This window comes from Gymnodraco acuticeps, unplaced genomic scaffold (genome assembly GCF_902827175.1).
Source record: "Gymnodraco acuticeps unplaced genomic scaffold, fGymAcu1.1, whole genome shotgun sequence".
NCBI lineage: Eukaryota > Metazoa > Chordata > Actinopteri > Perciformes > Bathydraconidae > Gymnodraco > Gymnodraco acuticeps.
Genome location: NW_022991973.1, coordinates 908,673 through 935,168, shown reverse-complemented (window position 1 = coordinate 935,168; position 26,496 = coordinate 908,673). Strand labels below are relative to the sequence as shown.

Here is a 26,496-nt window from a genome sequence, read left to right as displayed (position 1 = left end):
TATTTGAGGTGTCTAAGGGAGCTATCTGGATCAGTCTTATGCGACAATGGAAACTGAACTAAAGAGAACATTTGAAACTTTAGCAGTCTGCGTGATCTGCCTGCAGGGAGGGGCGGGCCGGCCCTGCGAGTAAAGTAACGAGTAAAGTAACAAGTTACTTTATGTAGAGAGTAACGAAGTAGTGTAATATATTACTTTTTTTTAAAGTAATATGTAATATATTACTTTTTTTTAGTAACGACCCCATCTCTGACCGTGACCCAGGGACTCACATACACTGTGATTCATGAGTCACTGGTACAATTCAATGTCATTTATAAAACACAGGATGTCTTTCATGAAACACAGAGCACAGCCATTTCAAAAAGCAAAACATTTTAAGACAATTTAGTGCCGAGCCTAATATATTTAAACTTTCATTTACCGTGCAGTTTTGATAAATTAACAGTGCGAGCAATATATTAAATATTAAAGCAGTAATTCCAGCTCACTTTTAATGGAGTTCAAATAATATTCATCCTGTGCATGATAGATAGAGAACTGCAGAAACTCATTTTCCAGCTTCTCCTCTCTCTACAATCTTAAGTCAGAGAAATAAATCATATTAAATGTTTAATTGTAATGTCCCAGTGTGTTATTGCACCTACCTTGCTAAGCTGGCCCATGACTTCCCACAGTAAGCTGTGGAGCATTGACAATTCTCTGCCGAGGTCAATGTAGCCCTCAAACCCTCCAGCGTTCCCTCCAGCCTCCATGTTTGAAATCTCGTAGAGAAACTGCTGCATGGAGCCCCACTCCATCTCCAGGAACTCATTCATGAAATACATGTATTCCTCCTTGGGTCCAAATCTGCAGAAACAAAAAGGACAGGACACATGAAGGCAGATAATAAGATGGAAACATATTCTACATTGAGCCATAGAAGTGGAAGGATGTATAAAATCTCATATTTTGTGTTGTATATTTTTCTGCAACCATCGGATACTTTCATTACTGTTCCATTGTTTTCTACATTAATCATTTTGTAATGTCTTGTGTTATCCAAAACCCAAAGATATTCAGGGTAATATGGTTTCAAAGAAAGAAAAGCAGGAATTCTTCATATTTTAAAGGTTTAAATTAGCCATTTTGCATGAACAATTATTTACATTTCATGCCATGTACATATTTAATCTGTTGTATCCTACATCATTGGAGCATTTTTTGTGGATACTCTATCTGTTCATTTGTATGCAATGTTCCAAAAATGTTGCTTGTATAAAATCTCCACCAACATGTATATGTCATACTTATACAGTAGCAGATTTAAACCAGTAGAATTGTTTAAAGGTCCCATATTATACTGTTTTTCATCAATATATTATAGGTCTCAGATATATACAAAACATGTCTCTGAAGTATTTGGCTCGAAATACCAAACAGATCATGCATTGTAGCATCCCATAATCCCCTCTATTTCAGCCCTGTTTCAAAAGTGCTGATTCTCTGTCTTTTACTTTAGATCAGGGGTGGCCGGAGGTTCCGCGAGCCATTCGATACGGCCCTTGAGGTAATTTATAACGTATAACACAAGCAAAAAAAAATTAAAGAAATCTAGACCGCAAAATAATTAAACAAGTGAGTGCCTGTTTTTCCTGGCCATGGATAGGTGCCTTGAACACAACACGAGCCTAACGTGTCATCACGTGGTATATGTCTCGTCTGAAAGGGGTGTAGTTCTGACGGAGAGCACCGGAAAGCCACTCCGCCACTTCAAAAATTGCAGTAGGCTACCAATAAGGAGCTGTACACATGCCGCAGTTTTTGCGAGGCTGTGTCTTTATATTATAGTTGTAAGCCCAGTGGCGATCTGTTCATCTGTCATACGTCAATAACGCCATCAAAAATAATATGCTACATTACAATACAACTACTTCTGGGTCTTTGTGTGTCACTCAAGCTCGGCTGTGTGGCACGACCTGCACGAGCGTATTTTGTGTGAGCGAGCGAGAGAGAGAGATTGTTGTTATTAGCATCTGGTTAGCTAGCTATGCTAAATCATAAGGAGCTTTTTCTACAACCAGGTGGAAGAGAGCTCTCCTGACAGACTGAGAGGCTGATAACCTCAGCTCAGTGAGGTAAAGGCACACATTTATATGATCATTATAGGTATAAAAAAATAAGAGAATAAATGAAAAATAGGTATGAAATAGGCCTACTATATGACAGTAAAAACAAATTGTTATTAATAAACAAGAATACAGTGATTTGTAAAATATCCATAAAGAAAAAGAAAATCTGCTTACAGTTCTGTTTCCGATGTTGAGAGATGTATCCATAGATCTCCTAATTTTGCTCTCAAAGTGCACCAGATTGATGCTTTTAACTTCAACATTTTAAAAAAATCTTCCCGGGGGAGCATGCCCCCGGACCACCCAAGAGGAGGTTAGGTCCATCCCCCCACTTAAATCATATTCACATGGATAGGATACTAAATACATTTGCACACATCTTGTGTCCATATCTTTCTGTTTGGGTGGTCATGCCACAACCTTGCACGTGCCTGCATGCGCGAGTCATGGTGAGTGTTACGTGCCGTAGTGTGTGTGTGTGTGTTCGTGTGTGTGTGTTTTCCTCTCTCTCCCTCTGATTGTCCCCAGGTGCAGCCTCTCCCCAGGTGCTCCTAATTGACAATCAGGGCTTCCATATAGGACCAGAGGAGGACGGCAGTGAGAGGCCTTTTCTCTCCTTCTCAACCATGGCTGCATGTGTGCAGCATGTCTCTGTGTGAGACCCAGCATAGTTGTGTGTTGTTTATTGTAAGTTTGTTTTGTACTTTGGCTGGTGAGCCGCCTTACTTATTTACTAATTAAAACCTCACTTAAACTCCTTCAGCATTCAGTTTCCTCTCCTTTTTCTCTCGTCCGGCTATCTTGTGTGTCGCTACTTCCCTTGGTACCCCTAGATCTACAAGGGAACGTAACATGGGGGCTCATCCAATCTTTGAGACAAAGAGTGAGTATTTGGTTGTTGGTTAGTGTTGATATTGTGTTTGGTGGTGAGCAGTAGTGTATATAAGTGTAGAATTGGCTGTGAAATTATTTACTGTTGAACATCTTCCTCAGTTTAGAGAGGGGAGTGTCTAGCTGGACTGAATCAGTCCTTCCTTCAGGCACTCATTTTTTATTTTGCCTTTTTTATTTTCGGGGTAATCCTGGGTGGGGATTTATTCCCTGTTGGGGGCAGGCGATTCAGGGTTTCGGCCGCTGATGTTTGCCTTTTTTAAAGTCGCCTCGAGCCCGGCACGCTCCAGAAGATAGTTAGGTAAAGTTTGGTAGGCAGGATCTGGGGAAGTTTGTAAATAAATAAATAATAATATTTGTAAGTAGCCGTTGCTAAGGATGGTTTTTGTGTTGGAGCAGTTTGTGGCCAGTCCTACTGTGGGTCAGCTAGACTGGTGCAGGAAGGTTGATTTGCGGTTAGTTGCTGACCATTATCATGTTTCTGTCTCCTCGGCTCTGGTAAAAAGTGAACTCAAGGCTACTTTGATAACTGGACTAGTTGAACAGGGGGTTTTGAGGCGGCCTGCTTTAGTGGAATCTCCTGGCACGGTGGTTCAGAGTGCTACGGAACAGGCAAACATCTTCATCAGTTTGACTCGTTTTCAGCAGGATCCTCACCTACGGGGTCTAAATTAGATGCCAGGGTAAAAGTGCGTATGGCTCGTCTCCAGTGTGAGAGGGAGGAGCGTGAGCGAGAGTTTCAGCTCAGGAAGGAGATGGAGATCAGGAAGTTGGAGGCAGACACTGCTGTCCGGATGCGTAAGCTAGAGCTCCAAGCAGCTGTGGTGGGTGATTCTGCAGTTACACCTTCTGGTCCTGCTGCCTCCTTTGACGTGAGCAGGCATTTCTTTGGTCCCTGTGTTTCGGGAATCAGAGGTGGAAGTCTATTTTGGTGCATTCGAGCGCATTGCTGCTGCTCTGCACTGGCCAGAAGATGTGTGGGCTATTCTTTTACAGTGTAAGCTAGTCGGCAAGGCTCAAGAGGCTTGCTCTTCTCTTTCTGTCGAGGATAGTTTGGTGTATGACAATGTGAAAGGTGCTATTCTCAGGGCATATGAGCTTGTGCCTGAGGCCTACAGGCAGCGTTTTCGCGGCCTGAAGAAAACTTCTGGCCAAACGTACGTGGACTTCGCGAGGGAGAAGAAAGCCCTCTTTGACAGGTGGTGTAGAGAGTGTAAAGCTGATGACATTGCTTCAGTGTGCGAGCTAATGATGTTAGAGGAGTTTAAACACTGTGTACCGGAGCGTACGGTAGTCTATTTGAATGAGCAGAAAGTGACTACCCTTCAGCAGGCTGCCATTATGGCAGACAAGTTTGCGCTGATACACAAGAGCGTTTTTTTTCAGCGTGATCCTCCTCAGCGGGACACTTATCGTAGAGCTCCTGACAATTACGTTCCCTGTGCCAGTGGTCCATTGTTAGGTCCCAGGATAAACAGAGCTTGTCATTTTTGTCTGGACCCAGGTCATATGATAGCAGACTGTGCAGCTTGGAAGATAAAGCAGACAGTGGATGGCAAGCGCCCAGAAGGGGTGGGTTTGGTTACAGCAGTGTGTCCTAGTGGACGGGCCACTGTTAACAAAGGGCCTGATGAGTGCTTGAAACCGTTCATCTCTACTGCCTTTGTCTCTCTGTCAGGAAAGGTGGAGGACCAGCGGCAGGTCACGGTGTTGCGAGACAGTGGTGGCTCACAGTCATTCATCCTTGCCGGTGCCCTGCCCCTGAGTGCTGAGTCTGCCTGTGATGCGAATATGGTGGTGAGAGGTATTGAAATGGGTTCTGTGCCCGCACATCTTCACAATGTCCATGTCCAGTCTGAACTGGCTACTGGTTTCTTTCCAGTTGCTGTGCTCCCCAAATTTCCTGTCGACGGTGTGGATGTCATAATGGGTAATGATATAGCCGGGGGTAAAGTATATCCTCAGGGCAATTATCCTCACTGTAGGGCTCGTAACAGACGTGTTACACGTGCTCATTCTGTTTCTCTCCCAGGTCCCGACACTAAGAGATTGTGTTTTTATTGTCTTGACCCTGGTCATTTAGTGGCGGAGTGTGTGGCTTGGAAGCAGCAGGTGGCAGCTTCCATGCATTCTATAGTATGCTTGTGAATTATGTAATGAGTGTTGTTGGTAACTGTGGCCAAACACTGGTTTGGTTTTATGGGGGGAAGTGTTACGTGCCGTAGTGTGTGTGTGTGTGTTCGTGTGTGTGTGTTTTCCTCTCTCTCCCTCTGATTGTCCCCAGGTGCAGCCTCTCCCCAGGTGCTCCTAATTGACAATCAGGGCTTCCATATAGGACCAGAGGAGGACGGCAGTGAGAGGCCTTTTCTCTCCTTCTCAACCATGGCTGCATGTGTGCAGCATGTCTCTGTGTGAGACCCAGCATAGTTGTGTGTTGTTTATTGTAAGTTTGTTTTGTACTTTGGCTGGTGAGCCGCCTTACTTATCTACTAATTAAAACCTCACTTAAACTCCTTCAGCATTCAGTTTCCTCTCCTTTTTCTCTCGTCCGGCTATCTTGTGTGTCGCTACTTCCCTTGGTACCCCTAGATCTACAAGGGAATGTAACAGTGAGATATCTGGATTAAGAGGTTGCTTTTTCTTTGCACAGCATGAAAGAAAGACAAAATGAATGGGCTGTGATTTTTGTTTTTTTTAAGCAGAGGTTGAGTTCAATAATTTGTACGGCAGTGGCGAGCCGTCAGGGCCCTCTGTGAAGGCCTAAGATATTCTAAAAAATAATATTTGAAAACATTAAAAAATGTAAATGTTACATTTTTCATTAGTTTTACCAAAATAACTTAATTGTATTTAAAATAATATTTCCAAAGAAATAAATCCTTCGAATCTGCCTGTTCAGTTTCTGTTGGAATGTGAAGGGTTAAATGCCGTCTCTGCGAGTTATGTGAATACGGGAGGGCTTGTTGGTCCCTCTCTACATTCACAGAGGGCCCGCTATAGCAGTGGTTCTCAAAGCATGACCAGGAGAAAAAAAGTCTAAAAAAAAAAATCATACTTTGAAAAATTATTGATTCGAAAATAATATGATGCAGTACTATTACGTCTGTGTGTTTCATTAAAGCTCGGCTGTGTGTGTGTAACGAGCCATTTTGTGTGCGAGCGAGAGATCGTTGTTGTTAGCTTCTGGTGCTAGCGAGCTACGCTAACGGATATAAGGAGTTTTTTCAACAACAAAGTGGAGGAGAGTCCTCTCCTGTCAGACTGAGAGACTCAGTGAGCTAAAGGACTCAGTGTTATCTCAGTGGGTCTCAAACGTTTTGGTGAGTTGGAACAATTATTTCCGAGGCACACGTTTATATGATCATTATAGTTATAAAAAAATAAGAGAATAAATTAAAAACAAGTATGAAATACTATGACATTAAAAAATGAATAAAGTTTAAAAGGGGAGTGATTTGCAAAATATCCATAAAGAAATAGTAAATCTGTTTACAGTTCTGTTTCAAATGGATGTTGAGAGATGTATCCATAGATCTCTTCATTTTGCTCTCAAAGATACCAGATTGATGCTTTTAACTTCAATATTTAAAAATCTTTCTGGGGGAGCTTGCCCCCGGACCCCCCTATGTGAGGTCCACACACCACCTATAAAAATAGCACTTTACCCCTGCTTACACCTATATGCCGTGAGCTGATTATCGAGCCTTCATTGTAACAGTCGCGGGACCATTGTGTATTGCATGGGGAATGTTGCAGTAGAAAATCCACTGTAGCGACCGGTACATTAATGGGAAACCCTAAATTACATTACATTGCATTTAGCTTTTATGGCTTTTATCCAAAGCGACTTACAATAAATGCGTTCGACCAACAAAATACAACTTGAAGAAAACAGAATCATATAAGTACATCAGGCTTCATAGAGCAAAAACATTTCAAGTGCTACTCAACTGGCTTTAGATAAGCCAGTCCTTTATTAGTATAAAAGTGCTTCGTTAATAGTTCTATCGCTCGAAGTGGAGTCGAAAGAGATGAGTTTTCAGTTTGCGCCGGAAGATGTGTAAGCTATCTGCCGTCCTGATGTCAATGGGGAGCTCATTCCACCATCCTGGAGCCAGGACAGCAAACCCACGTGTTTTCGCCGATGGGAACTTGGGTCCCCCTCGCAGCGAGGGCGCAGCGAGGGCGCAGCGAGTCGTTTGGCTGATGCAGAGCGTAGTGCACGCGCTGGGGTGTACGGTTTAACCATGTCCTGGATGTACGAAGGGCCAGATCCATTCGCAGCATGGTAAGCAAGTACCAGTGTCTTGAAGTGGATTCTAGCTGTTTGAGCACCCTCTATGAAACGTCAAGCTACCCCACAGCACCCCCAAAAGAAATCTCTGGCGCCGCCACTGAGCCTGACTATTTGTGTTGGGGGGGCCCGACTTTTTTTTTTCTCCAAAGGGGGGGCCTGACAGAAAAAGTTTGAGAACCACTGCGCTATAGTAACTCAATGAGAGAGTAATGTCAAATGACAGTACAATTGACCAATCATATCTTCCCTCTAAATGGGCGGGCTTTATTTTCGCGGACTTTATGACAAGTTCCGCCCGCTGTGAGGTCTATGCAAGTGGTGCAGTGACGCATCCTATAACCCGGAAGTAAGCTTCGCTCGGATTCCCTCGACAGAAAGCAATGGCATTTCTCCATAGGATTTTGGAAAATAGCTCGAAATAAGGTCTGTGGAAAACGAACCTGTTAGATAAATGCACGTTTTGTTCAGCCGGATAATATCCACATGTCTACCCTACTTTTATTATTTTCGAATCATAAATCTAAACGATAGATTTATGATCGATAGATTTATAATTAGCATAAGTTCGTTCATGATGGCTCACTTCAGTGATCGTTGCGAAATTATTAACCGAGTCATTTTCAAGATTGAGTTACAATGATAAACTGGAGTGGCAAAGGATCAGCTGCATGGACTTTGTGTTTAAGTGATTTGATCATCAAAGGTAGGCCTAAGTCATTTTCAATGTGGGCCGCCGTGCTGACTTAATTCATTTGCAATTGTTACTTGGCTGTAAGTAAGGGAGCCTGTCATGATAGGTGTTTATATAAATGGTGTTGTTTTGTGTGGTAGTTTTGTTGTTTTGTGTTTCATTGATGCGTTTTGCACCCCGGGCCGCTGTTTAGATATTCCGCTGAAGTATACAATGTGACGTAATATCTCTTCTTTTTTTTCTAGGGAAGGGGGGTCAGAGGGCCTAGGTATAAAAGTCACGGCTCGCCACTGTTGTACGGCCCTTGGAGGATGTTGTACAAATTGAAATGGCCCTTAATCGTTATGACATCATAAAGTTGCCAAAATCTGATCAGCTCATTTTCAGTTTGTATATAAATGGAGAGAATTTTGTAAATGGATACAAAAAGTGAGCAAATCTTTTTTCCTGAAACTTTCAGAATCTATTTACACAGAGGGGGACACATATGTATGTATAAAAGACATGAAAAAGTGGATTTTGCATAATAGGTGACTTTAAGTATTCAGAGAAATGTCAGTACGAAGCACACAGTGACTGTAGAGACCAATGTGACACAGCTAAAAGCCTTGGAGCTCACTGTGGGTGAGTAACAGTTTATCCCCTCGCAGTCAAAACCGCAAGCCTCTATTTACTCTGTGACAGGCATCCCACCTCGCACAAGCGTCACCGTATCGATGTCTAAAACTGAACTGAATCAAATGTATGCTGGTGTTAAAGGACAGGCGTTGACGGGGACTCACTTGCTGAAGCTGGCCAGGTTCTGCATCACCTTGGCTATGAGCGTGAGTGTGCGGGACGTGCGCTCAGCGGGGTACTCCTGCATCAGGTTGAATAGGGAGGGGGACATGATGGCTGGGCACATGAAGCGAAGAAACAGGGAGGAGCTGATGAGGCTGTCTGCCAGATCCTCTCTGCCACGCTCGGCACATCTGGCTCTCCACGAGGCAAAAACTTCCTTCAGCTCTCGGGGAAATATGCTGAAACAAGAAGATGGTTTCATTAGCCCATTGTCAAGGAGAAGGGCAAGAGCAAGCCCTGTAATGTGTTCAAAACTGTCAGGAATTCAGCAAGGTCAGGAGACTACAATACATGGGAAATTACTCGACCGTACCCAGCACCAGTGGATATGGATGTATGATGATGATTTAATTTTTAACTGTCTGGATGATCTATTGATAATATAATATCACAAGGAAAAACAAATCTAAATAGTATGAAACCATAGTCAAATATAGTTATTTCTGTTTTAAAGGGGACCTATCATGCAACCGGTGTGTCAGGGAACTCACGCAGCGTCAGAAAAGAAAACCCTCTCTCTTTTCCTCCTTACCCAAATCTCTAAAAACGGGGGTACAACGGAGCTGATCCAGATTTGCGTCCGATATGACGTAATATCGGAAATGTAGGCTGGCTTTACGCCCATGGCCCTATCAGAAACGTTGCTATCAGAAACAATGCCCGACTGTTTTGGACGTAACATGGTCGGTGCATGTTACATTAGCATTGCTAACACTCAGAGCTAACCTGTACTGCACAGAGCATGTGTGTGAAGAAGCAGGAAATAAAAAGGAACTCACCTTGTGGTATAACCGGCAAGAGAGAAAGCCTTTGAGCTCCATACTGTTTCAGAAATAATCCTTGATAATCCATGATATGGCGTTTCATCACGGCAGCATTTAGTTTAGACAGTAGCTGCCGGGCCCCTCCTTTTTTTATCAATTTTTTTTTTTTTTTAAAGCTTTATACCCAAAATCAGCACTTTTGAAACAGGAAGTGAAATAGAGGGATATGAGGCATGGCTAGAATGGGTGATCTGTTTGGTATTTAGAGTAAAACACTTCATAGACATTTTATATATTTTTATTAGGGCTGTCAAGTTAACGCGTTAATAACGCAAAAAAAAATTAACGCCACTAATTATTTTAACGCGATTAACGCATGTGTATTTTTTGTCCTCGGCCGCCCCGTAGTTTCAGAGCGCATCGAGTTTAAAATACCATCTACAAGCTGATACTGACAGCCCCGCTCCTGCCGCCCGCTTGTGGCAGACCACACTTCCACGCTCACCGGCAGGCACCGACTGGCTGTTGGGAGGACCGGGAGGGTGTGTGTATGTGTGGCCCGAGCGAGCGAGAGAGAGACCTTAGGTGCATTGTTGTTGTTAGCATCTGGTGCTAGCTAGCTGCGCTAATGGATATGGAGCTGTTTAAATGAAAACAGAGGAGCGACATTTCGCCACAACTGCGCCGAGCACTTGACTTTATGCAGGAAGCATTGTACGAAAAGTCAGCACACTCAGCACGGATAGTGCAACATGATTGCAGCGTCCAGGCAGCTCCCGTTCGAGCATATGCCTTGAGTTGCACATAGCTCCAACGATCACACACACACACACACACACACACACACACACACACACACACACACACACACACACACACACACACACACACACACACACACACACACACACACACACACACACACACACACAATTTGTATTGTATGAGAGAGGTTCCAGGTTGAATTGAGGCGAATATTTGTAATGTTCAGAGGTTGTTGTGTTTAATATTCATGAGAATATTTGTCATTGTTCAAATGATAATAAACATTAGCATAAAACATATTTGTCCACTCATATGTTGATAAGAGTATTAAAAACTTGAAAAATATTCCTCTAAGGTACATTTAGAACAGATAAAAAATGTGCGATTAATTTGCGATTAATCGCGATTAACTATGGACAATCATGCGATTAATCGCGATTAAATATTTTAATCGACTGACAGCCCTAATTTTTATATATCTGAGACCTATGCTATTGCCTAAAAATAGCATGATAGCACTTTAACGTCAGATGTTTCATGATGAAAGCTGTTACTATGGAGACAAATAAAGGCCAAATCTTTTGAAAATGCAAAAACAAAAATGGTAAATGCAAGACTAAAAGTAAAGCTGAGAGATTAATTGTATACCTTGAAAAAATGTCAAGGCAACCTGAGACCCAGAAAGAAAAAGGTTTCACATTTCCTTTTATCACACAAGTCTTTAGGGTGGTATAAACATAATGATTAACAAAACTAAAATTGTATTTTGTTTTATTTTGTGTCCTTTGTAGAGGACATTGGGTCTTAGTTATGCGAAGCATAGTATACAAACAACATTAACTTAACAAGTTGCATTTAGACAACATTAGAGCACAACAACTCAATGCAACACATACTGAGCCCTCATTTATAGTACTCCATCCTTTTTTGAAATGCAGAGATACATCTGACACTTGAGGCACTTGATGTATGTTTTCCCACTGCATCTGCCATGAACCCTACAGAAACCTAAGCAGGCCCGGACTGGCCATCGGGAGGACCGGGAGGTTTCCCGATGGCCTGGCCTGTTAAGTGGCCTGCTGGCCTGAGGAATTTTTGTTTTGTATGTATGTATTGTGAACGCAACGCTGCGCAAATGTGGGTCTGACTCTGCCTCACAGAGGGTGACTGGCTGTCTACAATACATGATGTGGCCTGCCGACATGGCCACTTTCATACAGATCATACTAATGCCCTCGATTGGTCTCTGTGTGTCATTCAAGCTCGGGAGTGTGTGTATGTGTGGCGCGAGCGAGGGAGAAAGCTTGCGCACCGGTTACGTGTATTGTTGTTAGCATCTGGTGCTAGCTAGCTGCGCTAACGGATATCATGAGCTGTCAACAAGGTGGAGGAGAGTCCTCTGCTGTCAGACTGAGAGACTGATAACTACAGCTCAGGTGAGGTAAAGTGTTTAGATAGTTAACTTAGTCTAAGTTCTCTGTGGGTCTCAAACGGTTTGGTCACCATTTATGTAAACACATATTTCCATTTGAGAGGTGATTAGTAAAATGCATGAATAAATTAAAAAAAGTTAACTAGGTGAAAAAAGGCAAGATACACTTTTAAAACTTGTTGAGAGCTAAAACTAGTCTTTGCTTCTGCCTCAAAGAGGAGCAGGGGGAGAGGGGGGAGACAGGTGAGGCTGGTTCAGGAGCCCAGACACACTCACAACTATAAATGAACCAAAAACAAATAAATAAACAAGTTTCAGTGTTTTTTCATATTGGATATGGTATGTTATTGGTTATGGCCATGTTCTCATGATTTTATGATTATTTAAATGTATACAGTTCTGTTTCATATGGGTGTAGTCTCTTTATTTCCCCCTCAAAGTGCACCAGATTGATGCATTTAAGTCCAACATTAAAAAAAAAATCTTACCGGGGGAGCATGCCCCCGGACCCACCTAGAGGATTTGAGGTCCACCTCCACTTAAAATATGTTCACATGGATAGGTTCCTAAATAGATTTGCAATTTTTTTTTAAATAGTGACCCATGTCCATATGTTTATTCTGGGGTAGTAGATTTAAAGTTTAGGGCTATCACTATGGGCAGCAACGCTGTAAATATTGACAAATAAATCAAGGAAAATGGCACAAAAGAAAACTGGTAGTGGCCTGGCTGGGTGTATAATTCCCAGCCTGACTTATTGTCCCAGTCCGGCCCTGAACCTAAGTGTTAGTTTTGGCCCATAGTGGACTCCATTTGTGTTGTGTAAAATGGGGGAAATAAAAAGTTAGCAAATCCCCACGTCCTCCTCAGAGGACATTCATAAAAACATTTAGTTTTAGGTCAAATAAGTATTACACTGCTCTGAAAACTCACTACACTAACTTTTTCAGGTTTTAGATCCTACCAGGCACCAATCAACACAGATAAAGAACAGAACACTTATAGGCTACTGTTATCTGAGGTTTACATATAAAAATAAATTACCAAAGCGAGTTGATGATCTTGCAGAGTAGAAGCTCACTGCACATTCGAAGGTTGGCTTGATGGTCAGCGAGGACTGAGGGCGGGACGCGCATTGGATCCACCTCACAGTTCTCCTCAGACTCGTATAAGGCTCGAATAAAGTCACCTGTAGGTTGTAGATCAAACATTCTTAATGTTTACCAAAATACAAAACATACAAAACGTTTAGCTCGAAACTGCTTGAAGAAAATAATGTCCATGTACCAATTTGTTTTTTTGTTTTTTAAACTTTAACATAGAATATAAACGTCACATATATTTGTTATACCTTAAAAGTGATGTCTTGTTTTGAATCAGATACAGTCTACTGGATTGTGTGCATCAATAAAAGTCCTAAAAAGCTATTTTTCTTTAATTTTATGAGAGGATAAAGGAAGACATTTTCATGTTATATCGTGCTAGAAATGGTATTAAAGCCTATTTCTTATTTGTTGATATGACATTTAGACTTGATTCTGTCACCACAATAAATACAAGTAATTAAAAAAATGTCACAAATGAATCACCTATGTAGAAAGAAACAATCTCAACATATAACAATATCACCTATTGTGCTAAATGACAGAAGCTGTCATGCTGAAATGTAAGTAAATCACACTTTAAGCTTCATCAACTCCTTTCATTAGATGTAATACACACTGATGTGCACTTTTTTAATCAACAGCTGACTCACCTATAGCATCTTTGAGGTATCTGTGACCTATCAGTTTGAGGTACTCTTCCACAGCCTTTGTAGCTAGCGTGTTCTCTCGAAAAATCAAATGCTCTCTGTCCATGAATCGATCCACCTCACACATGGCCATGTCAGACAGGAATTCCTGAGAAGAGGTAACATTCAAATGTAGTTCATATTCAAGCCAGTGCAAGGAACCTACAGATCATAACAGCGGCAATTTATAGGGGATTGCTGATTTTTTATCAGCAATCAAGTAATATTCGCCCACCTTTGTCTTTCCTGTGCTTTGCAGGATGTGCACCAGAGCGAAGGCCACCTCCTCTTTGCTCTTCACGCTCAGCAGTGGCTCCAGGACGGCACACAGTGTTCGGTAGTTGTTGGTGATGTACTCGGCAAACTCCTTGTACAGCTCCATCGGGAGGATGTTCATTGTCTGGTAGCGAGATTTGACACGTATTGAGGCGTTGATCACTTTGGTACTCCCGACACCGCCGCTTTTGGCCAAGACACTGGACTGTATGACCGGGTACCACTGCTCCACAAACTGCCGGCCCGTGATGCTGGAGATGGGGATGCTGACAAGGCCGAGATATGTGCTTTTCTCCTAGATTAGCCAAGGAAAACACAAATAAATTGTAATATTTTGTGGCAATATGAAATGTTTTTTAACTAATGTTTTTGGTCACACTTAACTAACTACAAGTTTGTGTACTTTAAATACAGTGTATAAAGTAGTAGTGATTATATGTTAAATGTCATGCATATAGACACATCCACAGCCAGGGCAAAATCATTTGAATGCTGAATTTCACCTAATACGATGTTGAATGTTACAAATAACAAAACATATGTATGTGGACTATTTAAATCAAGAGTACCCAGTTATTTTCTGTTGTTAATAGGCTAGAGAAGACATTACCTTGCGTCTCTTTTTGTCAGTTTCCTTGTAGAGGTGAAAACGAAGGCTACGAATGGTAGGCAAATTGTTGAACTCAAAATGCTCGCCCCAGAAGACGGTGTCGGTCCGGGGTTTGCTGGTGGTGCGTGCGTACAGCATGTCATCCAGACACAGCTCACAATAGTAGCGCTTCTTAGCCGGGAGGTCTCGAGCTTCAATGATCCACAACTTGAGCACATTATCCACCCGTCTGCTGTTGTCCTGGAATTGAAACAAGGAGTCCTGTTACTGCATTATAGCAGCCCTTATTTACATCTGTTCACAATGTTACAACCTGGATTTGGTGATGAAATACAGAATCTACCTTGTTTGGTTTGACAGCTCGCTGCAGATTTTCAATCCACTTGTCTCTCTCTGAAGCTGAACGGCAGGCGAAACATTTTGTCCCTGAATTGGTGGTTACCTGCAGACAAAAAAAATATTTAGTGCCTACATTATTATATTATTATATTAATAGCCGCAGCTAACAACTATTTCCACTATTTGTTGAGTTTGTCCCATTCGATCAGAAGTGTATTGACTTGTAACTTCTTCAAATTCCTTGTGTTTTCCATAATAGAAAGATGTTCAGGCGCACAAACAGGGAGAAACTGTAAATTCTCACCTTTAATAAGCTGAAACCAGAGAAATTCTTTGTATGAAAGAAAATTAAGACTAATCAAACAAACCTTTTAGAACAAATCCCTTTTAACAATATATTAAATTCAGAGAGCTGAGAACTGGCTTTAAAGTGTCTTATTGGTTGGTTGGCTGTAGAAATCTACAATTAGTCTAGAAAAGATGGGTCCATTAGAGGCAGATAAAGCCAGGGAGAGTAGAAATGGTTACACAACACACCTCAAAGCAGTACTCTTGTCCTAAAATGCTCGAGTGGACAGGTTTGATTATGGCATCTTCGTCCAAAACGAGGTCCAAAGCCTCCGCAGCACTGCTAGGAGAAAGTAGGGATTCATGGGAGTGGGATTCTTTGAAGCTCTGCATCAAGCGTGTCCTGGTGAGAGAAGGATTCAGATATGGTTCTTTATTATACCATAACCATTTTTTATTATATGTTATGGTATTTAGATTAACAATACAGAAAGGATTTCATAAAACCAAAAATAAGGCACCCGGAAATCCTCACTCCTGCAATTTCAGTATGATCTTTGAGATATGATCCTTTCATAATGAGTTTTATAGGAAAGCTAAGAATACCAGATTTCCAGTTCTTTTGTTTGCAGTTTGGTCTGTTGACTCGCCTCATGTGAGTCATGCTGCCCATTGGGAAATTAGTCTACAGTGTTACAGTTAGTTGTCTGGCATTTTCGTCATTTCAACTGCACATTAATTAAAAAACAGTCAATGTGGTGATGTTTTGAAACATCAAATCCCGCATTCTGTTCCCTGCTAAACTGAAATTATTCGAGGAAAACGGAAAAGTCAGGGTGTTTAACAACCCACAAGATGCGGCACAGGGTCTACTGGAGTATGGTGTCAACATGGAGAGTCCAGCAGGAGAACCGGACTTGGAGTCTACTCTTCAGGCTTCAGGATGGCAGACACACCGCTCCAGGAACCGGAGAACCCCAGGATGTGAGCTGATGTCGGACGTAAAGACATTAATTGACTCGCTTGATCGGCATGAAAGAGCAAAGGAATGAACAGGTATGTGTGGAGGGAGTTAACTCCTTGCAGACGTACATGGAAAACAATAACAACACATAAATGACTGAGCCACTCGGAATCTTTTCCAGATTTGACAACACAGAGTATAACATGTACAATTTTGTTTATGATATTGATTCAGAGAATCATGTGTTTAATCATATAAGTGACTCGTGTAAATATTATACCGATGATCAATTTAATGACAATGTTGGACTTGAAAATACATTTTCTTTAATACATTTCAACTGCAGGAGTCTGTATGCAAACTTTAATAAGATCACTGAATACCTACATACATTTAAAAGTAAATTCAAAGTAATTGCCATATCGGAGACTTGGCTAAATAAAGACGAAGTCACTGATTTCCAAATTGAGGGTTACGTGCTACACCATATCAACAGAACTAATAAGAGAGGAGGGGATGTGGCTCTTTATGTGGACAGCGTCCTAAAATGCACACTGGTTGAAAAAATGTCAATTGTGACTGATGATTTAATGGAATGCATAACTATAGAAATTGAAATGGAAAGGAAGAGAAATGTTGTTGTGACTTGTGCATATAGAGCACCAGGATCAAATGTAGAGCTTTTTAAAGATAGTTTAGGAGTATTAATGGATGGCCAAAATGAAAATAAAACATGTATTATTTGTGGGGATTTTAACATCGATCTTCTAAATGTATCTAAACAAAAAACAACTTCTGATTTCCTGGATGCTTTGTACAGCAGGGGGCTTTATCCCCTAATCACTAAGCCCAGTAGAATAACATCAACTTGTGCAACATTGATCGACAATATATTTACAAATGTCATGGAAAACAGTGCTAAGAGTGGGCTAATAATAAATGACATAAGCGACCATTTACCTGTATTTGTAGCATATGATTGGCAATTAAAGAAAAAGAAGGAAGAGACTCGCAGTAGATATGTCAGGGTAAAGACTGCTGAAGCAAAAGACAAATTTAGGAGTGACCTCTTAAAGGAAGAGTGGAGAGGGGTTTATGTAAAAGATGTAAATGCTGCATATGAGTCCTTCCTAACAATCTACATATCACTGTATGACAAACATTGTCCCACTGTACTCCGTACATATAAAGATACTTATCATCAAAAGCCTTGGATAACCAAGGGCTTACAAAATGCTTGCAAGAAGAAAAATAACCTTTATAAAGACTTCATAACATTTAGGACAAAGGCAATTGAAAAGCAATACAAGGCATATCAAAAATAAGTTGACAGTTATAATGAGACAAGCAAAAAGAGAATATTATAATAATATGTTAAAAGAAAAGAAAAATGATATCAAGGGCACATGGAAAATCTTAAATAATGTTATTGGAAATAAATCTGTATCCACTGGCCTGTCCAGTCACTTCATTGATGACAAAAATAAGGTTGTAAAAAACATGAATGAAGTGGTACATGAATTCAACTCTTTTTTTGTAAATGTCGGTCCTAATCTTGCAAAGACTATTCCAAAATAACACGATGGGCAAAAAGAGGATGGCGGAATTGGGGGAAGTAAAGTGTTGCAGTCAATGTTTCTGGGAGAGATAAACGAAATTGAAATTAGATCCATTGTAGACAAATGCAAAAATAAGACTTCGACAGATAGTGATGGGATCGACATGACAATAGTGAAAACGACTATTGACTGCATAATTAAACCGCTAAACTACATCTTTAATCTTTCATTTCAGACAGGTATTGTCCCAGATAGCATGAAAATAGCTAAAGTTATCCCACTTTTTAAAACAGGGGACAAAAGCCAATTTACCAACTACAGACCAGTGTCCTTGCTTTCACAATTTTCAAAGGTCCTTGAGAAATTGTTTGTCCAAAAATTTGATAATTTTATTGAAAAAAACAAGTTATTGAGTGAGAGTCAATATGGATTTAGGAAAAATCGATCTACAGCTTTAGCTTTAATGAAAATAACAGAAGAAATTACAACAGCTATAGAAAGAAAGAAATACACAATAGGTGTATTTATTGACTTAAAAAAGGCATTTGACACCATAGACCATTACCTATTAATTTCGAAATTACATAGATACGGAGTGAGAGGAGTAGTTCTAGATTGGTTAAAAAGTTATTTAGATAACAGACAACAATATGTAGAATTTGCTGGTAGTACATCGGAGTGTATGAACATAGAATGTGGTGTCCCGCAGGGCTCGGTTTTAGGGCCTAAACTTTTTATTTTGTACATCAATGACATATGTGAAACGTCAACATTATTGCAATTTGTGTTGTTTGCAGACGACACAAATTTATTTTGTTCAGGAGATGACTTAAACATTTTAGTGTATTGGACATGAAATGGTCAAACTTAAAGGATGGTTTGATGAAAATAAGTTAACCCTAAATTTGAATAAAACGAAGTTTATGGTTTTTGCTAATAGAAAAAAAGATGAAAACATTTCACTGTCCATTGATGGAGTTTTTATTGAAAGGGTTTCTGAATTTCGATTCTTAGGTGTGACGCTGGATGAAAGCCTGACATGGAAATCACACATAGCACATGTCAAAACCAAAGTGTCTAGGAATATTTCTGTTCTAAACAAGGCAAAGTATTTGCTAGATTACAAGGCATTGAGGATGTTGCACTGTTCACTCATTTCGCCATTTTTCATTTATTGTATAGAAGTGTGTGGCAACACGTATATGAGCAACATAAAGCCATTAATAATATAATATTACAGAAAAGGGCAGTAAGAATAATTCATAAAGCTGACTCAAGAGAACACACCAACAGACTGTTTTTTAAGTCAGGACTCTTGAAACTCAAAGACATAGCTGAGCTGCAGACATTATCAGTAATGCACAGGGCGAAAAGCAGAATGTTACCAGCATATTTACAACAGTTGTTTGTTTTTGGATCAGACAAGGAAGACCACAGAAGGAAATTAAATTTTAAGCATCCATATGCAAGGACTACTCTTAAACAAATGTGTATTTCGGTAGTTGGTGTACAATTGTGGAATTCTCAACACAAGGATCTAAAGAATTGTATATGTATTTTTCAGTTAAAGAAGTTGTATAAATTAAGAAAGATGGGACTATATGAAGCAGAATGTGAATAAGTCTATGTACTCTGGTCCTTCATGTTTTTGATGTCTTTGATGTGATGTCTCCTCTGTATTTGCGGGTCCCATTGCCATTGTTATTGTTGTTATTGTTATTATCATCATGTGTCGCTTTCCACCTTCTTCTCCAGTAGGACTCAGATGAGGGTGTTGCACTTTTCTTTTCCTTATACATGTGATGTTTTGGTGGTGTTTTGTTTCTTTCCGTTAACCGTCAAGTGGGAAATAAGTATTTTTTTGTGTGTTTCTCTTAGTATCCTAAGATACTGTTATGTTTGGCTGTGAAAAAAAAATTATTATTAGGAAGGGCAGACCATCTATTTGTATTTATTTGTTTTTTTTAGAAAGGGGCAGGTCACATAAGATTTTATTCTTCTCCCTGCTCCTTTTCGCTAAATGGTAGAGTCATGTTTTGTGGCAATTATTGTACATTTGGTTTTGCGTACCATGAGCGGGACAAATAAAAATTAAATTAAATTAAATGTTGGTATTGCCCACTGTGTAAATGGGGATAAAGGTAAGCTGGTCAGTGGGGCTAATCTGCAGAAATAATGTAGTGTGGACATAAAAGGGCTCAAAGGATTAGACCTGATCATTGGGTAACCTCCTTTAAAGGGGGCAGCTCTATCAGGAAAATTAAGAGGTGGAAAAGGAAATAAAAAAAGAGAGCCAAGTCTGTCTCTTTGGCAAAGCAAGGACAGAGGGCAAATTGAAAAAAAGGAATGGAGGAAAAACCTTTTCTTTGAGAGTTGGTTAAGAGAGTGATATCCCTCATGTCATTACGCTGGTATCAGATAACAACCTAGAAACTTGAGCCTTTTACCTGAAGGCCTGAAGCAGTGTGGGGCACAGCAGAAGAGGGTAAAAGTCTATTTCTTCCCAAAAAATCAGGGGAAAATATGACCATCTTCTCATTTAACAGCCTATTTTCCCAAATGTTATTATTTTTCAAAAATAATGAAAATGTGGAGCATATCTGCAACAGGAAGCCAGCGCAAGCATGCTGCGTTATTAACACAGGCTTTGAACATGAGAGAGAAAGAGAAAGCAGCGGCTTGGAAGAAACACCTGCTAATTATGCAGAAAATGCAGAGCACTAATTTAAGGCCAGATTTTATGTTGGTCAGAGGTGCATTCAATAGTCTGGTTTGAGGAGCAGTGCTGTACGGCTCCGCTAAACCAATTTGGCAGCAAAGGTAGAGCAGCTGGGTTGGAAAGCTAGAGTGTGAAGTTGGACTCCGAGGGTTTATAGTAAAGTCAACTTAGCAGCAGTACTGAGTGAATTAAGCGTGTGTGGGCAGAACTCAAAGCAGGCTGTGAAGGCAGCTGTCTGAGGCAGCGGTGGGAGCGAGTCCACGGCTGTGGTTAGAGGGTGACTGAGGCACAAAGTCCCTTTAACTCCAAAACCATATTGCTACCACCACCACATCCAGAGCTGCCTCCCCTGGACACAGTCCTAATAATGTTATAAATTTAAAAATGTGAGCTGGCTTCTGCTTGGCTTCATTTTTATGAATATATGTTTGATATCCTGTGCTACATGACACATTCCTCTTCTCTGAGCACTGGACATCCGCACCATTCCTGAAAATGTCTACTGTGCATCCCACGTTGCTGGAAGAAATTGTGCTGTCAGCGTTACGTTCTGCCTCTCTACATCTTTACATTTCCCATATGTGCGTCGTGACAGGATTGTGTGAGAACTGCAGAACATTTTGGTCACTTTGCAAGCCTGAACCTCCTGGGATGTGACCTCACGTCAGAAAACAAAAACAAGAGGAAAAAAAGCTGTCATGAGAGTCTCTGCAAGCTATGAATCCTGAAGATAAAACAGAAATACCATTGATATGAGCAATGTCGGATTAATGTTATTCTAACAACAACAACTGAATATAAGATGTTTTACCAAATTCAATTTATGACAGTTTTATATAGTTTTCTCTTTTGTGCACTGATAAGAAGAGGAGCAGCCACACAAACCACACATTAATAGAAATCGACAAGGTTATATGTTAAAACTTCTATGTTATATATGTGCTGAGTGGCTTGATGATGACACCATTTTTTTAACGATTCAATCCACTAAAGGGCTTGAAATGGTATATAACGATTGATGAAAGGTTAGGGGATCATCACAACAGTGTAGCATTAGACTATTTTTTGCAGGAGATATTTCGACATTTGAAGAAGCACAGGTAACTAAAACATTAACAATGGCCCTGTTTAATTTGATCAGCCCTGTTAGCCATATAAACAGGGAACTCTTCATCATTAAAGATAGTATACAGGTACACCTGTACTTTTCCTGCTATGATAAGTAAAAACTATGTTGTGAAAATGGCCAAACCCCATGTGACAGTGAGGTTAAGAAACGGTTGGTTTTACTTTTAAATATATGACCCTTTATACAGTAAATGCTACACACCTCTCTTGGTCCGCACTTCGAAACCGGGGCAAAATCATTTGTCTGAAGCTGCTGGTCCGGTCCAGTTTGGGTTGACTTTTGGCCCTCTTGATGGAGCCCTTCAGCCTCCGATTCAGGAAACTCTGAAGTTTCAACACGGGAAAATACATAATAATAATAAGTAAATAGTAAAAGAAACGGACAGAATAAACTGGATTGAAAAACATCATCCATTTAAGTTATAATTCAACGTATGAAAACCATATATGAACGTGCTAACTCTTCCTTTAAAATCACATTGGCATTGTTCCCTTGTAATATCAGATTGGGCCAAAAAGCCAAGTTGCATATGTTTCCTAGCGGAAAGCGTACATATGCATCAGGAGAGTGTGACCAACATTTAAATACTCACCGGCTGTCTGAAGGGCTGCGGGGTGGCATTGGGAGGCGTCTCCATGCTCGACTGTCTTACAGAGGCAAAACTTGCCCTGCGAGATTGGTCTATTGGCAAAGAAAGAAAAAAGGAATCAATCAATGCATATAAAGACATTGTAGACAACCTCAAAGCCTAATTGCATTGACTTGTAGTATTGTAACCAGATTTGGTGAAAAATAAATACAATGAACAATAATAAGCTAAAAGATTCATTTTACCTCCACTTTAAATGAAACTGTACAAAGGCTTACAAAGTGCACTGACACTCTTTGTTTAAAACAGCATGAGGCCAGGAACAATATTAAAGAAGTGTCATGATGTGATAATACAATTACACAAAATGTCTTTTTAAATGAATCACGAAGGGAATGAAACACAATATTGCATTTCAACACCTTAACGTCATATAATGATGAATCTTGGTATAATAACTGCAGTTATATTCTTAGTTTTTTAAGCATTATTTGTTGATGTCATTTTTACATATCACTAAACAGTACCATATTATCCACCCTTTATGAGGTTTTTAAAGGACATTTGTAGACATTTTGACAAGTCTCATTATCTTATTCATTCATTACACACAAAGCATTTAAAAAAACATGACAAACATATCATAATCACAAATAAGCTTTCAGCACATCAGCAGTGCAGCATAAGAGGTGTTAGTAAAGCTCAGCAACAAGCACAGACAGCTACAGCCTCCAAAAAACACAAAGAACAACATTGTGACTGTCAGACGCTATTCATCGACCTTTCCATGAGAAACAATTATGTTTCCAAGGCCAGTCGAAAACCTGTGAGAAGTATATATAAAAATTAATAAAATTCCAAGTAAATTGTTAAAATATAAAAAAGAAAACAGGTGTGTGCTACTTTTCCAGTATGCTGCATTGATTTAGAGCAGTGTTTCTCAAACTTTTTCATACCAAGGACCACCTAACCAATAAAAAAACACTCGCGGACCACCTAACTCCACAAATATCCAAAAACACATCGTTTTTTACAAATCGCCTGGAAATTGTACAAACAAGTGGCAACATGTGTGATTAAGGTGTTTATCTGGGCTATTTCATGCAATCGAAAGTGAAACTTAAGCTTGTTCCATTGCGAAGATATTCCCGCGAGAGTGCGTGTTATCCCCACGTTGTCGTACCCAAAACTGTCTTGTGAGCTCGTGGCAGAACCGTGAAACAAAAACAAAAAAATATACAACTCAAATGTTAAAACTAACTCAAACAAATATAGGTTACAGGGGCTGAGGGAGTGACGCAGCCCCCCCTTGAGGCAAGTGTCCAGACTTTTTACTGTGAAACGACTCTACATTATTCATTTCACCTTAATGTCTTTTGTTTTCCAAACCGCCTAAAACCGAGCAGATCTGCTTGGTAAAATCTGAGATGCCTAATTACCAATGGGAAGCTGCCAAGAGATGAGATAAAAAATTCTAAAATTACATTTTTAAATGTATTTATTTCAAATGTGAAATGTTACCAATATACTCACGGACCACTAGGGGGCGCTCACGGACCACCATTGGTCCGCGGGCCACACTTTGAGAAGCACTGATAGAGTAACTAGGTCACATGGCATGAAAGCTATTGAGGAAAATTCGACCTTTCAATAAAAGAGTGCTGAATTCTCAATGAAATATTTATATAATCTGAAAAAAGAACGAGGTGTGTCCTATTCCAGTGTTGTGATAACAGGCTGCATTGATTTGCAGTCACTTGATAACAAGACATGGAAGCTGAATGCTGAATTTATTAATACATATTCATATAAATCATATATGGTGGGAAGAGCTAACAATGAGTCATACTGAACTTTATGGTCCTCGTCTACGTTTGGGCTTGTGCAAACTGGATTATGATGAAGGATCGATAAAAGTATAGACAGTAATCTAGCGAATCAGATCTGAGGCTTTCTTTCCTGTGTGTTGGCCTAGAAAATTCAGCCGGAGCATCCTCAGGATTCCTCAATCCTTATCTCTCTACAGTATATAAGCAACTACATAAATGCAAGATTTGTTTATGGGACATTTTGATTAAAATTCCTCCCTCTTGAAAAACTGTCTTGTTTCCTAGCCTGGTTACAGACCTGTGAATCGCCGCCCACATGTGCAATTTGTTCAGCAATTCAAATAGGTCTGCTATTGTACCCGTCGGTGGCAAATGTGCAATCAGAGTTTAGAGGTGGAATAAAAAGGGGGTAGTCATCTTTATACATAGCTAGTTAGCTTCCTCGCTACATTCAGGCACACTTAGTAAACCTGCTTCAGTATTTGCTTTGAATTATTTGCATATCGGGATAAAACATGGTTCTTACCCAGAAAATGTTTCAAGTATGTGCGAGAGGTGAATATAAATATTATGCAAGTGCTACCCAGTGAACTCAGTGAATTCCATTAAGGCCCATAAACCAAGTGCACTAGAGCATTTCCCGGCCGTGTTGAATTCATTTTTTGTTCAGTTGTCCGGTGACTTGAATGGAGATAAAATAATTTGAACTTGCTTTTATTTTCTATTCATTGCCTATTGGACAAAAAGTCATATCTGATAGTGAAACAAGTCATTTTGCAGAGGATGTGACGCTTAGAAAGTGTTCCATTGATCTGCAGAGGTCTCTTTCCCAATGTAAGTCTATGGACAAAGTGTTTATGGGCCCAATGATATCAAGTGATGGACCGTAAAATTGTAGCTTCTATGTCAAATTGGCTCTAAAGCTTGGTGCTCTTCCGGCTTGATGGGACAGCAGAGCCTCCATGATGTTACATTACATCCACAACGTAAAACATTATTTGCGGTACGTTGGCTCAGAGAAATGAAACTTAAATGTATAATATTGTCATTCTATGTGAAAGTAGGCTACTCTAAAGACAACAATTTGAAAACATATGTTGAAGCGCAATTTATTCGCACACAAAAAAAAACCCGGTGTGTCAAGCCCCTTGCCAAAGACGACTTTCTTTTTAACCCTGGTTACTGTATGAATGCATTTATCTAAGCTGGTTGTGTAATCAAAACCACTCTCTATACATGTGTTTCTTTGAAAGTGTGGCATAACATTTCAGATTCATCTACAGGTTGGTCTCTTAATGCTGAGAACGTGATTATGTTTCATTTTCATATTCATTCTACTCTAGTTCAGTGATCGATTGGTTTGAGCAATTTATACTGTATATATATATACATATATATATATATACACCCCATTTAGCTAAAGGTGCTGTTTTGGGTTTACTTCCCCCGCCCCTTTGCAACAGAAGATAAAGACACTGTCGTCCTATGATTTCTCGCTCCCAAAGCCTCTAAATAGGCGACTCTCCAGGATCTATTCTGAATCCAAGCTAATTGTTTGGTATCCATGGAAACAACTCCAAGGGCTTCTACTTGAACTGTAGAAAAAATTTGGCACAAAACTGCACAATAAAGACGGTGAAAGACACGAAGTATCAAGCTTTACAACACTGTGTTCCTGGTAACAGTGCAGCGAGTGAACTGATCAGACCTATCTGCCTCAGCTGAAGAAGATTTGAGTTTATTTAGCTTCTCCTGCAGGGGCTGAATCCTGACATTTCTCATTGAATGACAGACATGGTGGGGAATATTTTAGCATATTGGAAATGTTTAACACCATTGCCACAAAAGCAGCCAATTGCCAATGTGGTTCTCTAAGTAAACGTGACACATTATAACACATGGATGTGTTCACATGGGCTATTCTGAATGTAAATTGCTGTCAGGACGAAGTGTGTGGGTGGCAACAGCCTCTAGCTAACTGTGATACAGAGGCAGCGAAAGCCAGAAAGAGGAAGACGGAGTGGGTGTTGGAGAAACATACTCAACCTTTGGTATATATCTCTCTATTAATACACATTTTGAGACTTTATCTTTTCAATATAATAAATAAAATCCTAACATTTTTACCCAGGATTGATTTTATTTTGCTATAGACATACCAGATGAAGTATCCGGATACAAAGTGACAAGATAAGTGAACAAGCATCCCGAACTAAAATACAAAGAGTTTTCCATCTGTTGTATTCATCATGTACTCAATGAAAACAACACTAACTTTCCATTCAAACGATTGGAAAAAATCACAACGAAAACTACAATTAGATGCAACAAATGCAATTTGCGAGATCAATATCCCCAGCAATACTGCCGTTATTGTTTTTTTGAACGACAGCTAAAGACATGTCTTTTTAGATTAGCAACCCGCACTTTAAATGCTCTTTTAATCTTTAATATTTACCTGCCTTTATATTGTTTTACTTATTTTATAGGTCTTAATCTTTTTTCTTTAATTTCTGTTGTATCTATATGTTCACTTTGTTTTATGGGGTTTTATATTTTATATTGTTGCATCGACTCGGTTGTGTATTTTATGTTATTGGTATTATCATAC

General features: G+C 40.0%; 1 protein-coding gene across 9 annotated transcripts in view; it reads right to left on the bottom strand.

Moving 5' to 3' along the window:
* LOC117536158 (ras/Rap GTPase-activating protein SynGAP-like) overlaps positions 1-26,496 on the bottom strand; it is a 59,230-nt gene that overhangs the window by 24,150 nt on the left and 8,584 nt on the right. For 5 of the 9 annotated variants that reach the window (XM_034200912.1, XM_034200913.1, XM_034200907.1 and 2 more), the window contains 10 exons: positions 22,060-22,148; positions 21,669-21,799; positions 15,346-15,499; positions 14,813-14,911; positions 14,470-14,730; positions 13,819-14,154; positions 13,548-13,692; positions 12,836-12,980; positions 8,773-9,009; positions 648-849 (listed from right to left, as the gene is read on the bottom strand). In XM_034200912.1, the coding sequence (XP_034056803.1) occupies positions 648-849; positions 8,773-9,009; positions 12,836-12,980; positions 13,548-13,692; positions 13,819-14,154; positions 14,470-14,730; positions 14,813-14,911; positions 15,346-15,499; positions 21,669-21,799; positions 22,060-22,148 (1,799 nt within the window). The remainder of the gene's footprint in view (positions 1-647; positions 850-8,772; positions 9,010-12,835; positions 12,981-13,547; positions 13,693-13,818; positions 14,155-14,469; positions 14,731-14,812; positions 14,912-15,345; positions 15,500-21,668; positions 21,800-22,059; positions 22,149-26,496) is intronic. The other 4 variants (XM_034200908.1, XM_034200916.1, XM_034200910.1 and 1 more) reach the window with 3 other exon arrangements.